The sequence below is a fragment of the Kogia breviceps genome, chromosome 12 (assembly GCF_026419965.1).
Source record: "Kogia breviceps isolate mKogBre1 chromosome 12, mKogBre1 haplotype 1, whole genome shotgun sequence".
Taxonomy (NCBI): Eukaryota; Metazoa; Chordata; class Mammalia; order Artiodactyla; family Physeteridae; genus Kogia; species Kogia breviceps.
This window is the reverse complement of record NC_081321.1, coordinates 56,325,631-56,343,827: the sequence shown is the minus strand read 5'-3', so window position 1 is coordinate 56,343,827 and position 18,197 is coordinate 56,325,631. Positions and strand designations below refer to the sequence as shown.

The 18,197-nt window shown below is 42.9% G+C and overlaps 1 protein-coding gene and 1 long non-coding RNA gene across 4 annotated transcripts in view; one reads left to right on the top strand and one right to left on the bottom strand.

The window, feature by feature from the left end:
- The window catches only part of CPM (carboxypeptidase M), a 94,494-nt gene that overhangs the window by 47,017 nt on the left and 29,280 nt on the right, over window positions 1-18,197 (top strand). For 2 of the 3 annotated variants that reach the window (XM_059080262.2, XM_067009719.1), the window contains 4 exons: window positions 7,041-7,213; window positions 8,602-8,786; window positions 9,482-9,652; window positions 13,380-13,532. In XM_059080262.2, the coding sequence (XP_058936245.1) occupies window positions 7,041-7,213; window positions 8,602-8,786; window positions 9,482-9,652; window positions 13,380-13,532 (682 nt within the window). Of the gene's footprint in view, window positions 1-6,222; window positions 6,297-7,040; window positions 7,214-8,601; window positions 8,787-9,481; window positions 9,653-13,379; window positions 13,533-18,197 lie in introns of those variants that run through there. The other variant, XM_067009720.1, reaches the window with a different exon arrangement.
- Window positions 12,753-18,197, bottom strand: part of LOC131766233 (uncharacterized) — a 36,650-nt gene continuing 31,205 nt past the window's right edge. Inside the window, exons 5-6 of the long non-coding RNA XR_009338433.2 lie at window positions 16,061-16,191; window positions 12,753-14,531 (exon numbers count right to left, since the gene is read on the bottom strand). This is a non-coding gene — a long non-coding RNA (uncharacterized lncRNA). The remainder of the gene's footprint in view (window positions 14,532-16,060; window positions 16,192-18,197) is intronic.

Genomic DNA, 18,197 nt, shown 5'->3' with positions numbered 1-18,197 from the left:
TCACTTCTGCAGAAGGTGTGTTTGTTAGTGCGTTGACCAGGAAGGGAATGCAGGTTTCTGTTGGTCCTCCAGGCCTGCATCAGGGCCTGAGCAGTGAGCCTTTCCCAGCTATGGCTCTGCCTCCTCGACCCCCTCCACTGCCTTTGGAACGTTCTGTTTTTAGTGTTTTCCTTTTTACATATACATCTATGATCTATCTCAAATTAATTTTTGTTTGGATGGATTCCCAGTTGTTCCAGCCCCGCTTGATTAGAAGATTTGGGCTCGTTCACTGTGTGAAAGCGTAGCAAGCTCTCAAGAGTAAGACCGGAGTGAGCGTCTCCATGTCACTTTTCTCCGTCCCTGTCTCATGCCTGCTGCCCGCCTCCCCTCCCTGATTGCTGGGGAGTCACACGGGGGAAGCCGACGAAAAGAGCACCCGCCGCCCTTGATAAACCTCGGTCACCTGCTGTTCATGCTTTTTCAGAGTGAGGGAGACATTTCTGAGCTTCTAACTTTGCTCGTTTTAGTAAGACTAGCAGGTGTTTTCCTGGTTTATCCAGGTTCTTGTTTGTACACACATCAGCGTGTGGAATTGTAGAAGCCCCAGTCCCAGGTGTCATTCACACAGGCTCCTAATCGGCAGTGTGTGCACACCTGAGGCCCAATGCTTGTTATTCATTGGGAGGGATGAGACCAGAGGTCCCTGGGCGGGGCTCTCTGCCATTCCCCTGCTCCACAAACATTCACATCGTTTGGGAGCGGGGGTCTTTGTCCCCCTCCCCCTCCCCCTCCCCCTCCCCCTCCCCCCGACACCTCATTCTGCTACTGAATGGCTTTGTAGTAAACTATTACCTATCATCTAAAATCAGAGATTTAATGAATGCTGGGACCATCCCCTGGAAATGGAAACATCTAGTACCCTCAGCCTAAATGTGGGTGCAGGAGAGAAGCCTGGAAAATCACTCCTTGCTCCTTCCTCAAGCCCTCCCTGTTCTATGTTTTGTGCCTGTCTGCCATCCCATGTTTTAAAATTTTTGCAGGAAAGAAAATCTTATACCTGGGCAATCTCTAGATTGTTAAGACTTCTCTAATCCCTGTCTAATGGAAGTATCCAAGTGAGAGTCATGACTATGTGTTTAGAAAGTCAGGTGCCTGGAATTTGAAGCTAATCCAGGAGCAGGCAAAGTGCAGGTGAGAGGTTGGGTCTACAGGTTCCCTTGACTGCAGGGCCCATGGTCTTTAAGTATGGGGGGAAGTATTCAGTCTATGTCTGTTAAGCATAACTGAATTACCAGTTCTGATTCTTTTTTTTTCTATAGATTTTTTTTTAAGCTTCTGTTTCTTAAACATCAATGAATTATTTTTCCTATGACAGTTTATTTGGTATAGAGTTCTGAAATACCCACATCACACTTAGAATTTCACATTTGGTGGCATTAATTTATAGTTTATTGGATTCCAGGTACATAATGGAAAGGAAAAACATTGCAAAAATATGGATAATAGTGATCATATTTTTCAGCCTAAAAATAAAGGCGAATGGTTTTTTGCACACCTTCTAGGTATAAGAGACATTTAGACAGTAGTTTGTATATCCAAATGTCTATATTTAGAGGGTATTTTAATGTTCTACATGAAGGACAGGACATAATATCCAAAATTGTGCCTGTCCTGGAAGATCTTGGGCTGTGTAGTCAACATGCAGTAGAGGTTCCAAACTTACTAAAACAAGACAAAACAAAGCTTTTGCCACTGCTCAAGCCCTTTTTTCCACCACTATCCCAGATGATGACAAAATGTCCTCAGTTACACAGCGTGGCTTTGGATAATTATTTCCTTTTGCATTTAGACCAAACTAATCCTTATTCCAGGCGAAGTGCCTAATTCCTTTTAAGCATGTATTAAGTTCCTCATATAATTATCCTCTTTCTCTGCATCTCCCGTTTTTGGTGAGGGTGGTCCGGGGGACCAGGGTGTCGAGTCCTTGGCATGATCAGAATTGCTGGCCCCCAGCCCTGTGAAGTGTGTTCAGTATTGAATGTCCTTGCAATGAACTAACTTGATCATTTGTGTATCCCCTCTCACTGAGAACCTAAGTCCTCATGTTTTCAGAAAGTTCCTCCTCAGAATAGTCATGACTTTGTAGTGGATTTGGCAACAGTAGCCAACAATCATTTATTGAGCACATGATATACCAGGAGCTGGGTGAGATATCAGGGCTACACAGGAAGCTGGTTAGGATCCCTGCCATCAAACCTTGGATGGTGGAGTTGGGGGGGGGGGGGTAGGGGTGGTCAGTCAGGCTGGGTCAGGCCATTGTAATATGTGTGAGCGCTATCCAGAGAGCACAGGTGAGGAGAGTTAAAGGACCACCTAGGCAGGTCATGGAACCCAGACTTGGGGAGGCCACGGAGAAGTGTGCTAGATAATGTAACATTTAGGCTAATATTTGAAGATGAAGGATTTAGCTAGGCATTAAGACAAATGAATTAAGTCTGTAACACACCATGTGGAGCCCCAGAACGGACAGGCTTCTTTTCCCCCAGAAGCGCATTACAGTGTAGCATTTCAAGAACGGACCCTACTATTAGGAGAGCTGAAGTGTTGGTACTACCCTCTAATTCACTCTCGCACAATACACTACCCAGTTGTGGATTGTTGCTTCAAAGTTTTTTTCCAATTGTTCTTAGAAGTGCTAGAACGCTTGTTTTTATCTGTCTAACAAATTCCCACTTGACTGAATTGAAGAAAAACTGATAAAGAATTTATTTTCTGCCTTCTGGGTTCTTGCCATCTTTTTTTTTTTAATTTTAATTTTATACTGGAGTATTAGTTGATTAACAATATTGTGTTAGTTTCAGGTGTACAGCAAAGTGATTCATATACATGTATCTATTCAAATTCTTTTCCCATTTAGGTTGTTACATAATATTGAGCAGCATTTCCTGTGCTATACAGTAGGTCCTTGTTGGTTACCTTTTTTTTTTTTTTTTTTTTTTTTGCGGTATGCGGGCCTCTCACTGTTGTGGCCTCTCCCGTTGCGGAGCACAGGCTCCGGACGCGCAGGCTCAGCGGCCATGGCTCACGGGCTTAGTTGCTCCGCGGCATGTGGGATCTTCCCGGACCAGGGCACGAACCCGTGTCTCCTGCATCGGCAGGCGGATTCTCAACCACTGCGCCACCAGGGAAGCCCTGGTTACCTATTTTAAATGTAGACATGTGTACACGTCAATCCCAAACTCCCTGACTACTATCCCTTCCCCTCCTCCCCCCACCCCCGTAACCATAGGTTCCTTCTCTAAGTCTGTGAGTCTGTTTCTGTTTTGTAATAAGTTCATTTGTAATTTTTTTTTTTTTTTTTTAGATTCTGCATATAAGCGATATTATACAATATTTCTCTTTCTCTTTCTGACTCACTTCACTCAGTATGACAGTCTCTAGGTCCATCCTGGGTTCCTGCCATTTTAATGACCGGATCAATTATCAGAGAAAGACTCAGAAGCTGATGTGCTCACCCAGCCTTTCAGGCTCTTCTTTAGGGATTCTTTCATTAAGTCCACACTCTCACAAAAGGAGCTAAATGAAAGGCTGGTTAAGCTAACGGACACAGTTTTGACCACATTCTTTTTTAAAATTTTAGTCTCTCTAAGGTTTCATATTCAAAGACTTAATTTTAAACGAGGCGAGGTCTATATATAAAACATGAATATTTGAGACATTTATATTAAGGTTGAGAAGAATTAACTTGAATAATATGTGGCATAAATTTGCTGTTACAGAGACAGGAAAATATGGTCCAAGAAAACAAGAGGACTTTGTTTAACTCCCTTTGAAATTTCATCTGTTTACCTCACCATTTTTTAAAATTATCTGACTCTTAATTGGTTCTTTATCATACTTCTAAGATTTTTCTTTCACCCTCTGCAGCTACGAACTTGTGGTTTGTTTTGGAATATGGAGACAAACAGACAATACCTTGGTCACACATTCGTTACCTTGAAAGAATCATGATTTTATTGTTTTTTGTAAAAATAACATAAGTTTTCTTTAAATTTAAAAAGCAATACTAGAAAAATAAGAGGAAATAAAAACTATTCAGAATACTATTGCTCAGAAATCACCATCAGTAGTATTTGCCAGATGCTATTCTAGACATCTCTGTATTTCTACAGTAATAGAATGAGAGGAAGGAATCAAAAGGATATAAAATGAAATGTGTGTCATATTATACGTGTTATCTTTAAATAAGAAATATGAGATTTAACTTTACTTGAATTTAACAGAATATAACTGAAGTGAAATGAAAATAATTGGTGAACTTGGTATTTTCTCAAAATAAGAAATTATTGGGGGGCTTCCCTGGTGGCGCAGTGGTTGAGAATCCGCCTGCCCATGCAGGGGACACGGGTTCGTGCCCCGGTCTGGGAAGATCCCACATGCCGCGGAGCGGCTGGGCCCGTGAGCCATGGCTGCTGAGCCTGTGCGTCCGGAGCCTGCGCTCCACGACGGGAGAGGCCACAACAGTGAGAGGCCTGCGTACCGCACCTAAAAAAAAAAAAAAAAAAAGAAATTATCGGAAGATTCTTCTAAAGTCAAAAAATTAGGAAAAACTGAAATTATAATGATTTGAAATATATATATTTTTAAACTTTGGATAATATCCTATGACCCATTGCTGGGAAAAGTGAAGGAATTAGCACTTTGAAAAGTCTCTGTCCTCTCCTTTTCTGTCACCCGGCACCCACCCTTGCCGTTAGCTATAAACCTTAACTTTTACCTTCTATCCTATACCCACACCACCACAGTTGCTTGATTTAGTTCTATAGCTTAATCACAGCTTCTTACTCTAATCACAGCTTCTTACTCTTTGTTTTCATTTTCTTGTGGGTGGATGAATTTAATTGGCAACTCCTGTCTTGAGTTTGGGCGTGCTTGAGAATGTAGGATTCAGATAGTTAAGAGGAAATTCACATTTAGAACCGTGTGGGGATTCCAATATATCTCACTTGGTACTTGACCTGGGACTCAGAGGGGCCTCAGGTTTTTCCTGGTACGTCCCTCTAATGGAACCATCCTACAGTCTCCAACCAGCATTTAGAAATCTCACTTCCTTCTCTCTTTCCTTGACCTTTTCTCTTCCCCAACCCCTGTCCAGAAAAGCCCCTTCAATCAACCACACTGTCCACCTTTAAAGCCACCTTTCACAGCTTAAAATTGCCAGCCCCTCCTCCACTGGTTTCAGGGAAGCCAGTAAGGAGTGTACAAATGTGCGTGATCTTCCAAAACACCGAATTGGAAACCCAGTGTGTGACTCACTTGACTTTTTTGGTTATTAAGGACTTTTTGTAAGGTTTGTGAGGACCTTTTTCAAGTGACAATTTTGACTGTAAAAACAAAAATCACAGTGGTGGAAGAAGACAGACAAGAGTAGGAAAAAAATTGCAGTCAGAATGGAATTTACTTCCACTCTGAATTTTATGGCTACCTATCAGTATGTAATTTACATATTTAAAATTTTCTTAGTTCCATTTTAATTATTCTGTGTTCATTAGGATAACAAATTCATAAAATGTGATCTCTTTGCTTGCCAGTGAGGGGCATAAAGTATGGAATTGCTCATCCTTTGCCCCAACAATGAATTGCTACAGAGCAGTCATAAATGAAAATTCTTTTCCTGCCCACGGCCTTCATGAATGCGCCAGAAGCACTGTCCTTATTTAACCACCTGCTGCCCTGATTTCCCATATACTAACTCCTCTACAACATCTGATCACATGTAAGAGGTAAATATCCCTTACTTAGAAGCAGAATCTTTGAACTCAGGATTACAGGGGGAAAGTAATATAGCCTAATCAAATCTTTCTAGAATAAGGTTGAATATGTGAATTCCTTTAAAAAAAAAATAGTAAATCTCTCCCTTGGGGATTATGAAGCCAGCTCTTTCACAGGCCTTCAGTTTCCCAATCATTGTTGGTACATAAGGTACTTTTAGGTGAATGTGACCATGTTTATTTTCATAGTCATGCTTTTATTTTACTATACAATTAGAAACATATCTAGCAAAATGGTAATTATACAAAGTTTCTTTTTCTTTTCTTTTTTTTGCGATACGCGGGCCTCTCACTGCTGTGGCCTCTCCCTTTGCGGAGCACAGGCTCCGGACGCGCAGGCTCAGCGGCCATGGCTCACGGGCCCAGCCGCTCCGCGGCATGTGGGATCTTCCCGGACCGGGGCACGAACCCGTGTCCCCTGCATCGGCAGGCGGACTCCCAACCACTGCGCCACCAGGGAAGCCCCCTAAGTTTATTTTTAATGTAAGTAAAAAGTGAGCCAATTTAAAGAAAATGCAAACTAAATAATAGTATAGATAATATGCAGATATGGCAAAAAATTGTGAGGATGTTGTGCCAATGAAACATGAGGATGTGGAAATCAGAAATAAGAGGTACGGTACAAATGTGCAAGAGGGGAATTTGGAGATAAAAGAACTTGGAAACGGGAATATGAAAATCAGACCTATTTAAATTAACCTACTTAAATTATGCATATTAAAAATTCAGATTTTTCCTCTATTAAAATCTACATGTCTGCTGCAGTGGTTCTCCACGTATCATCCACCGAGACACACACCACGGCTCTCCCATGTGCCAGGCATGCTTGTGGAGACGCACAACTCCCTGCCTGATCTCTAGCTCCCCCTCTCGCCACCACTCCTGGAAGTATTTGGAAGACAGACAAACTGGAAATAGGATAATAAGAATAACCTTTACTCCACTCTAATTCATTTTTAGTAAATTATTTACGGTTAGGTGCTTTTTTTTTAAGTTAAAAAAAACCCCAAAACAAAAACCTTTTACTCACAAAGGTTTTGCAGCACACCAGTGATGGATTGCCACGTGCCAGAGTATCAGTATACCTGAGAAACGGTGGTCTGACACCTGCTTTTGGTCTCACATATCATGTGTAGTGTTTCTTATTGGGGAATTTGTGCTTTGGGGACTGTTTTCCTTGTTTTCCTCTCCCCTAACAATATCCTCTTCTCCCTTTAACACCTATAGGCTGTAGGGCGGGAACTGCTGCTCCATTTGATTGAATATCTCGTAACCAGCGATGGAAGAGACCCTGAAATCACAAATCTAATTAATAGTACCCGGATACACATCATGCCTTCAATGAACCCAGATGGATTCGAAGCTGTTCTAAAGCCTGACTGTTTTTACAATAAGGGAAGGTAAGCACGGGCTGGTCTATCTTTATTTAAAACACAACAAAAGCATAAAAAGGCCCCCATCAGATCAGACCCCTTCGCCCTGTAAAGAGAAGTTAGCGAACCATCTCATAACCTGTGTCATGTCACTGCTGTGCTGGAAACTTTTCAGGGCTGCCCATTGCTTTGACCTTGAGAAGTAAAATCCTGAGCAAGGCTGCTTTACCCCTGCGCCTGCCTCACTGCTCTGGTTTCATTGCCTCTTCCCCCGCACTCACCCTGCCACAGCCCTTCATCTCCTGCAACCTCCGGCTGCCTTCTCACCCCTGGCATTTCCCACCCCCTCCCCCCGCACCCTGCTTCAACAGCGTTTCCTCAAAGCCTCCTTCCCTAACCTATCAGATATTAGATCCCCAATTATTCTCACATCACCTGGCACTTTACCCTCGTAGCACAATCTTTAATGTCTCATTTCTTGTTTAACGTCCACCTGAGGGCAGGAATGCTGCCCGTCGTGTGTCGTGTTCATCCCTGTTAAATCCCAGGGCCTAGGGTAGTACCTAGACCCTCAATAAACAGGTTGATTTATTAAGCCAGCACACGAACTAGTCACAAAGAAGAGTGAGTCTTGTAGTATTTCTGATTTAAAGTTTATTGTGTTTCAGGCAGCCTCAGGAAGTTTGGAATTTCTCAGATGTCTGATAAACACTGTTATTTGTGCAATTGAAAATTTTTTTTTTTTTACCAAAGATTAATAAATCACCACTTGATTCCCTTCCACGTTTAAGTTTTTTAGCCTATTTAAACATGGCCAGTCCACTTTTCAGAAATACGTTTGTATAAAATGGCATGTTCCTGTTGTTTGTTACCGATTGCTATGGAGCAAACTGCCCCCAAATTGAGGGACTTAAAACAACCACCTCTTTATTTACTGTCCACTCTGTAAGTTAGGAATTTGGGCAGCGCAGAGCGGGGGCGGCTAATCTCTATGCCATGATGTCAGGGGCCTCAGCTGGGGTCTGGCTGGGACCGTATCTCTAGAGTCTCAGTTCTGGCTGCCACCTGGGTTCCTCATTCTTGCACATATGGACCCTTGACGTAGATAGCACTGGGGTCTTAGGGTTCCAAATGGGGGTGTCAAGAGCAAAAGCCCCAAAATGCAAACACTTCTCAGACCTCTGCTTACATGCGAATCACTACTGTCCCATTGGCAAGAACAAGTCACACGGGAGGGGACCGCGTATTGTGTGAATGCCAGCTGTGATTCACTGGAGGCTGCCAAGGCAACCATCCACCACCTCTGTATTCATATTTGGAAAAACACCTGGAGCCCCAAGCAAAGATCTACACACTGCACAAACCTGCTCCCTCAGACAGCAATAGTAAACCCTAAAAAATTCTTTCTTTTAAAGGGAAAATAGTAACTTCTATGACCTGAATAGAAATTTCCCCGATGCTTTTGAATTTAATAATGTACCAAGGCAGCCTGAAACTGTGGCAGTCATGAAGTGGCTGAATACAGAGACATTTGTCCTTTCTGCAAACCTCCACGGTGGTGCCCTGGTGGCCAGTTACCCATTTGATAATGGTGTTCCAGGTAAGCAAACTTGGGCCCAGCTCTTGCTTTCTAAGTCCAGAGTGAAACTGCAAACTCTGCCTCTGAATGGGGATACACGCTTCCTCTCCCCACTGAACTTCTCTGGCAGGAATAGAAAGAGCCCCATTCTCCTGACCCTCAGCTATCCTTCCTACAATTTATAATAAACAGTAGATGGGCAAGGGGGCTGAACTGATAACAACACGGGATTACTTGACATTCATCAGTGAAACAGTAACATTGGGACTTAAATTAGCCCACAAGAGGCAACACGGCTAAATAAATAAATAAAACTAATCATGTAAGTAATAATTCCTGACACCTCTTAAAACTGTGGGATAAGGTATGTACCAAGGACTTAAAGTATTCAAGTGGCTTCATTTAATCCCTACAGTACCTAAGGAAAGTTTACTGACCTCCAGAAATCAGCAAGAGTGACTAAGAGGGTATTTAACTTTTAAGCTGACTGAGAAGGAGTTTAGACAGGTACATGGTTATTTTGTGTGATATTGCCTTCTGTATGTCCATTAAAAACTAGGAAAAGGAATAAAGGGAGTATTCGTGGAAGTGGGTAGAGGATCTCCCTAGAAAATTAGAGCCGTTTGTGTGTGATGTGATGGTGTATGTGCTAATATGGTGTGCTTCCTCCGACTATAACTTCAACTAAAAGGTCTTGGTCTGTCTTTCATGTACAGCCACTGGAACATTATACTCTCGGAGCTTAACCCCTGATGATGATGTTTTTCAATATCTTGCACATACCTACGCTTCAAGAAATCCCGACATGAGGAAAAGAAATCCATGTAGAACTAAAATAGAGTTTCCTGGTGGAATTGTAAATGGATACTTTTGGTATCCACTCAAAGGTGAGTTTCTCTTGGTTCTGCTATTCTCCTTACTGCCTTCAACCAGAGGTGCCAGCTGGCCTTCACCCCAGTAGTTGCCAAAAGTTAGGCACAGTGCCGTCCCTTCAGTCATGTCTCTGTCAGCTAATATCACAGAGCAGTGAGGGGAACTGATCATTTGAGAGATGCTCAGACATGTTCCCCACTGCCAAAGCCTCCTGAGTTCAGACACTGGTTCAGCATTTACCTTGGAGCTGGGAACTATGCCAAGAAAGATGAACAGGACACAGATATTAAGCCCAAGTTTAACAGAGAAGAGCAACATACAAATAAATAATTGTGATGGCATGTAATGTGACTAAAAGTAGAGATCTAGGACTTCCCTTGGTGGCGCAGTGGTTAAGAATCCGCCTGCCAATGCAGGGGACGTGGGTTTGAGCCCTGGTCCGGGAAGATCTCACATCTTAGTTGCACGGAGCAACTAAGCCCGTGCACCACAACTGCTAAGCCTGCGCTCTAGAGCCCGCAATCCACAACTACTGAGCCCGCGCGCCTAGAGCCCATGCTCCGCAACAAGGAGAGCCACCGTAATGAGAAGCCCGCCACTGCGTCGAAGAGTAGCCCCCGCTCGCCGCAACTAGAGAAAGCCCGCGCACAGCAAGGAAGACCCAACACAGCCAAAAAAAAAAGTAAAATTTTTTAAAAAGTAGAGATTTAGAAAAGGTACAGTGTACCACAGGGGTGTAAAGCCAAAATACATCAGGGAGTAGTGAAGACCTTCGAGAAATGTAATGCTTGTGTCTCATCCAGTGGGGACAGCTGCTACTTAGAACAAGGTAATTATTGCCATGCAGCAGTGGGGGGCAATATTGCCAGATCTTCCAGTTTGTGAAGCAAGCTGGATATTTCCATGAAGTCTCCTGATTTTAAAACCACTTTGCAGGCTAAACAAAAGAGCCCTCTAGTTTTTCTCCCTTGGAACAGGACGGCCAGGCGAGGGAGGGAGTGAGGAGCTGGCCATGTAGGGAACATGGCGGAGGGGTGTTCTTGTCAGAAGGAATAATATAAGCAGAAGCTCAGGGGTGTCAGAGTCCTAGTCTTGAAATTGACAGAGAATAGGAGGGACCTAGAACAGAAGGGTGAGAGGGGAGACAGTGGGCTGGAACCAGGTTTCCACTGCCTCAGTGGAAAGTGCCCCCTTCCAGACTGGTCAGCTGACCCTACCAACAGCAACCCCCATCCTGCATTTTTGCACACAGGCTACTTCCTCAGTTGTCACTTTGGATGCACAGGCTGTCAAGGAATCTTGCACAAGCTGGGACTTTTGTGTCTGGGCAGGTCTCTGCCAGCTTTCCAGATAATATAAATAAGCATAGACCACAAGTGAGAGGAACCAGGACCAGCCAGATACCACAACATCCCAAACTTCTCTCCGATGTCCAAGAGACAGCCTCCCTACTCCCACCACAGGGTTGTAGCCTAGTCCCCGCTCACTACTCTCCATAGGGAGGAGAGGGCCCCCTCCTGCCCAGTGGCACTGCTGTCCTTCGTGTGCATTGTCTGTACTTTCAAGACAGATCCAGATGTGTGGGAGATTAACTAGGAACCTAATTTCGCTATTGGGAGTTGTTCCCAAGTGTGCCTGTGTCAGCTGTGTATCTCTGTGAGAAAAAAAGAGGGCAGAGCCAGAAACTTTGAGGTGCTTAGAATAGAGCATTCTGGCTCAGCCTGGAGGTTTCTTCGGCCAGGCCTGACTGGCAGTATTTGGAGTGGCACACGCTCTCCACACTTGGTGTTCTCCATCCAGCGTGCTTTGCACACCTGTTTTGCTATTTAACCTCTTTCTACCTGAGACACAGCCGTCCAGCCAAGGGCTTTTGTTTTGTTTCATTTCTCTCTTCCTTTTTTCCTCCTTCTATTTCTTGGTGAAAATGAGGTCAGAGAGAAATACAAAACTTGTAAGTAAAGGAAAAGAAAGGACTGAGTAATTCTTCCTGGCTAAAATCTGTATGTACATAGATATTACTCAGTGTTTACACAATATTTTGACCATTTTATGAGCATGAATTGTTTTTACTTCATTAATTCCCAAATACCCTGAAGAAATTGAGAATACATATTACACTGGGCAGATATCAAGTATAACTAATTAAAATCTGGCAGAGACTACTTCCTTCAAAGTTACCATATTTCTTCAAATCCAAGTGCCACTGATTGTAAAACACGTCCCACCAAGAAAGAAAAAGGTTTCCAACCAAACTAATAACCCAATGATGTTATTCAGCCATCAAATTTAAGATACTTCCCAGTTCAGAGATTTTTTTTTTTTTTTTTGCGGTACGCGGGCCTCTCACTGTTGTGGCCTCTCCCGTTGGGCAGCACAGGCTCCGGATGTGCAGGCTCAGCGGCCATGGCTCACGGCCCCAGCCGCTCCGCAGCATGTGGGATCTTCCTGGACCGGGGCACGAACCCGTGTCCCCTGCATCGGCAGGTGGACTCCCAACCACTGCGCCACCAGGGAAGCCCTCAGATTTTTAAATATGACAAGCTTTGCATCTTATAAAATATGGTTATAACCCTTTGAAAATAGGGTGTTGAGAGGTAAGAACTAGAAAGTGAGCATGGGTAGTGGTAACCCCAGAAGTACCAGGGGCCTGGGTCTTCCCCTGCTCCCTGAGAATCAGCATGGCACCTTCCCTCTCATCCCCCAGCGCAGTGCAGTGTGATGGCTGAGAGCATGGGGGCGCTCGGAAGATGGCCTGTGCTCCAGTCTCAGCCATTCACTGGCAAGAATCCCTGGGCACATGACCTACCATTTGTGATTAAGCTTCCTCATCTGTAAAATGCGAGTGATAATTACTGTGAGGATTAAATGAGTGGATGGTGAAGCTCTTCAAACAGTACCTAGCAAGAGCAAACACTCAGTAAACACTGGCTATTATTATTCCTCCAAATTCATATACTTAGCTTTACAGAATAAATGTGTTTATGAATAGTTTGTGGAAGTATTTTAAAAGAAATCTCCCTCTAGTTTATATCTGTTTAAAATGTAATTTAGGAAGAAATGTAACTTGAAGAATCTTTTTTTAAAAAATAAATTTATTTATTTATTTTTGGCTGCGTTGGGTCTTCGTTGCTGTGCATGGGCTTTCTCTAGTCGTGGCGAGCAGGGGCTACTCTTCGTTGCGGTGTGCGGGCTTCTCATTGCGGTGGCTTCTCTTGTTGTGGAGCACGGGCTCTAGGCACACAGGCTTCAGTAGTTGTGGCACTTGGGCTCAGCAGTTGTGGCTCACGGGCTCTGGAGCACAGGCTCAGTAGTTGTGGCACACGGGCTTAGGTGCTCCGTGGCATGTGGGATCTTCCCAGACCAGGGATTGACCCTGTGTCCCCTGCATTGGCAGGTGGATTCTTAACCACTGCGCCACCAGGGAAACCCTTGAAGAATCCTTTCTGTAATTGTGATTTTTAAAAAGGACTCTTCCTCTACCCCTCACTTAATTTTGATGCACAGCTGAACATGAGTCAGCTCTGATTCAGTTACCCATATGGGAATATTTAGGATTGCTTTGTCATGCCTGGATAATAAAATGTCAAGCTCTAGTTGTACTTGCTAATATGTCAAATTCATCTTTTTCTGTTTATGTGTACTTTCATTACAACCGTCTGATTCACCTGTCCCCAAGGTACGTGATACTCAGCTTCACTCCAATTTCAGACCTTAAAAAAAACTAAATATTCTTGTGTTTAGGTGGAATGCAAGATTACAACTACATCTGGGCCCAGTGTTTTGAAATTACGTTGGAGCTGTCATGCTGTAAATATCCTCGCAAGGAGAAGCTTCCAAGCTTCTGGAACGAAAACAAAGACTCACTGATTGACTATATAAAACAGGTGCACATAGGTTTGTAAGATTTTCTTATTAATTCCTGTTAACACAAAATATAGCATCTGGCAAACCCTCTGGGTTGAGAAAATGCAAGCTCCTATTTATGTTTTCTAGGTATAGCCTCATTTTTAGTACCAGAACAATGGTTCAGAATTCTCTCTGCGTGAACATCTGCAGCCTGTGACAAATGCAGCACCTATCAGTTCGTATAAGAGAAAGCATGGTGTGTGTTACTTTAATATAGGGGTGTAAAATCCAGGGTACTTCTAATTTTACAAGTTGAATGACCTGGAAATCTGGCAAAAGATCAGGAAAACAGGCTGTTACTCTGTTACATTATCACCCATTTAGAAAGAAGCCAAGTTTGCCTGTCACTTGCCATATAATATCACAGACCAGAGAACGTTGGACATGCCGTTTTGCATTTTTTCTAGAACTGGGGTGGTAACCTAGCACCGTTAGCTTCAACCCCTCCCACCCCTCAACTCTGCCAAATGACCTGGCATTGGGAGTCTTTGCAGCCTGTTTTTTGATGGCTGTCTGGCCTTTATCACAGATGAGCAGACTTAATGTGACAAGAGTGGTCCTTCTCAAACATGTGCAGCAGACTCACCAGGAGGGTTTGTGAAAACGATATCGCCAGGCCCCATCCCCAGAGTTTCTGATTTAGTGGGTCTGGAATGATTAACGTCTTCCCTGGTGATGCTGACGCTGCCGGTCCAGGGACTACTCTTCGAAAACCATTGTACTAGAGCAACACATTGCTTGTGATGACGATGGAATCCTGGGCAGCGTGTGGAAGGCTCTTCTGCATTGCCTGGGTTAGTTATTTTTCTCCATTCAGAACGGCTTGCGGGGAGAAAGGTATCGGGAATTAGGGCGACAGTTATGCTACCACATCAAGCCAAAGTGGAGGATGTGCGTTTGTGTTGAAGAGGTTTGCATCATGGGCCTGCTGCATAATTGCATAATTCCTGGATTTTCTGCGTGCTTCACACCAAAGCTTCCCACCTGCTGAAAAGAGATGGAGACGGTTGAGGCGGGGAAAAGTCAGAAGCAGAGGGGTACAGGGCTGAGTGCAAGCAATTAGGAGCTTCCCTTGGCCACACATCACTGACACAGCTACTCCTTCTCCCTTTCATACTTGACCCCCAACCTCTTCACCCCCATGACACAAGTACACAAAGATTATTTTTGAATTGGCAGGGCTGCATCTAACTGGCTGAGACATTTATGGGGTAGGTTGATGGGGGAGATTACAAAATGTCATCTTTCTTTTTCACCAGCATCTTAATAATTTTTTATTAAGCTTATTATTGGGTCTTCCTCCTTTTTCATTATGTCACCAGACTTTGTATTATGGTATGTCTCTACTTGACTTTTCTCATGAGGCACATTTCTACTTTTACTGTATTTCTACCTATATCAATCTTCTAGTGTGTACTCTGCCCTTTTCTAAAATTCCTCCTTCAGAAGCATCAGCATGGGAGTGCAACTGAACACGAAATACACTCCACGAACTGCACTGCTATCTTCAGAATTTCAGGCTAGCTGGAAAGGTTATTTACTGAGCCCTGAATTAAGGAGGGCTCTGAAGTATCCTGCTGAAATAACATTGCCAGTGAAGGAGCTTTGTTAACTGTTAAATAACATACAAGTTACAGCCTAACCATTGTTATTTATTAATTTAAAGTGCTTACAAGTCCATTTAACTAGGTTTTATAAAGAATATTCATACACCTACCTGTCGCTATAATCAGATGTGCACAGCTTACTTAGAGAAACATATGTATATATTAACACATCAACCCTGCCCTCTGTGGTTTAAGACAGGGTTTTTTGTTGTTGTTGTTTTTGTTTTCTAGTTTAATAATGAAACCCTATTTCAAAACACTGATACAGTGTGGTTACTGTTACTTGATAGAGAGGTTCTCTCCTTATTGGTGTCCAGCAGGAAGCCAAAGAGTTATCTTTGATTGTGAATAATGGAAGCAAACATCTTTTTACTGCTATTGCTCTGGTTTAAGAAAACCACTGATGTTTGTCAAGCTGCATCACATTCACTGGTTCAGTGTCACCACTTGCTAAGACGGTCTCTGAGATTTCCAGATGGGTCAAAGTCTGTGGCCTACCTTGTCTGGGAAGGAAAGGCCTCCTGCTCTAATGGAAGGACTAGGCCTAGACGGTAGGAGCCTGGGTAAGGCCTAAGCTGTTCTGTCATCTGCCCCTGTATGAAACTTTGCAAGCCACTTGTCTCTACTGGTTTTAGTCAACTGATAGCTGGGAGTAATAGCATATGCCTTGTCTCACCCCAGCTTGTTCTAAGGCTCCAATGGGGTCATTCTTTCAATTAAATCTCACTGCCAACCTCAATCTAAACGCAGGTCCTTTGGTGCTGTGTTGTCATGCTTAGAGGGTTGACTAGGCTCCTGTGGGGATGAGGGTAAGGCAGACATCAAGGCGAGTGTGAATTCTAGGGACCTGGAATGTCCTGCTTGTTCCCTCTCTGGGGAGAAGCAAAGATGAGCAAGACGTGCTATTACCTGCTGCTGTTCTCTCCCTTGAACTCCTCAGAGCAGATCTGAACCCAGAGGTTTGGGGGATGTCCCACAGGATCCAGAAACCTAAGCAACCTGGACCTGAGAGAATCTGGTATGTGTTGAGTTCCAGAAGCCTGTGAGACACAGATACCCATCTGTTATCAGATCCAAAGTCAGTGGCAGCTATAATCATTAGGTGGGGACATGGGAGTGAACAGTCTCCCGAGTACCACCGGCTCAGACTCTGCGCTGTGGCCAGTCCTTGCCCAGCACAGGCTTTCATCCACGGAGCTTGATACGTCCCCAAGGGAAGGAGAGCTTTACATTTCTCCCCATCATTTCCAGATGTGGCCACAAAATTTAAGTCTCAGATTTTATTCTCCTTTGCTTATTATCTGAGCTTTTTTCAAAATTTTGCTTTTTGTTCTCCTGATGTCATAGTGCTGGCTGTCTCTGCATCTCTTTGGATCTACTGGTCTTTTTTCAATTTTTGATTTCAGCATATAGAAATAAATCATCTCTTCTGGTAAAACAATCACTTCCTTCTAAGTGAAAAGTTTGGTGGTGCCTGGACAGAATATCGAAAAGACGTATAAGATCCAAAGACAGCTTATATTTGGCTGGTGCTATGGGGTTTTCCTCTAATAGAAATTCTGTATTTAAGTGTGGTCTGTGTTTGTTCAGTAACGGAATGATATTCAGATATTCCCAGCTTGAACAATTGTCTCTAGGTTTGGCTAAGGGTCATACAGAAATGAATCTTTTAATCTTTAGAGGACATTGAATGAGTCAAAACTGGAATATGAAGACTTCTGGCAATCGACCTGAATCCAAATTACTCTTCCTTTTCCCATGTTTGAGGATAGTCAGACTACCAGTCCCTGGAAATCTTTGTTTAGTTTGACACATGATATAGGGGTGTTGTGTGGGTACCTAAGGCCATCCAAAAACACTGTTCATAGACTGTCAAAAAATTCAAATCTGTTCTGTTAAAGTGTAACAACCAATTCCAGCCAAGAAGGAATTTGCAAATTTTTTAAAATTTGAAGTATAGTTGACTTACGAGTTGTCTTAATTTCTGCTCTACAGCTACATATATATATATATATATATATATATATGTGTGTGTGTGTGTGTGTGTGTATGTATATATATATATATATATATATAGCTGAATATATATGTATATTCTTTTTCATGTTCTTTTCCATTATGGTTTATCACAGGATATTGAATATAGTTCCCTGTGCTATACAGTAGGACCTTGTTGTTTATCCATTCTATACATAATAGTTTGTGTCTGCTAATCCCAAACCCCCAATCCATCCCTCTCCCACCCCCTCCCCCTTGGCAAACACAGTCTGTTTTCTATGTCTGTGAGTCTGTTTCTGTTTCATAGGTAAGTTCATTTGTGGCATATTTAAGATTCTACATATAGTGATATCATATGGTATTTGTCCTTCTCTTTCTGACTTCACTTAATATGATAGTCTCAAGGTCCATCCATGTTGCTGCAATTGGCATTATTTCATTCTTTTTAATGGCTGAGTAGTATTCCATTGTATGTATGTACCACATCTTCTTTATCCATTCATCTGTCAATGGACATTTTAGGTTGTTTCCATGTCTTGGCCTTTGCAAACAGTGCTGCTATGAACATAGGGGTGCATGGATCTTTTTGAATTATAGTTTTGTCTGGATATATGCCCCAGAGTGGGATTGCTGGATAATATGGTAATTCTATTTTTAGTTTTTTGAAGGACCTCCATAGTGTTTTTGATAGTGGCTGCACCAACTTACATTTCCAAAAACAGTGTAGGAGGGTTCCATTTTCTCCACATGCTCTCCAGCACTTCTTATTTGTGGACTTTTTAATGATGGCCATTCTGACTAGTGTGAGATAATACCTCATTGTAGTTTTGGTTTGCATTTCTGTAATAATTAGCGATGTTAAGTATCTTTTCATGTGCCTGTTGGCCATCTGTATGTTTTCTTTGGAGAACTGTCTATTTAGGTTGTCTGCCCATTTTTCAATTGGGTTTTTTCTTTCTTTTAATTGAATTGAATGAGCTGTCTGTGTATTTTGGAGATTAATCCCTTGTCAGTCACATAGTTTGTAAATATTTTCTCTCAGTCCCTA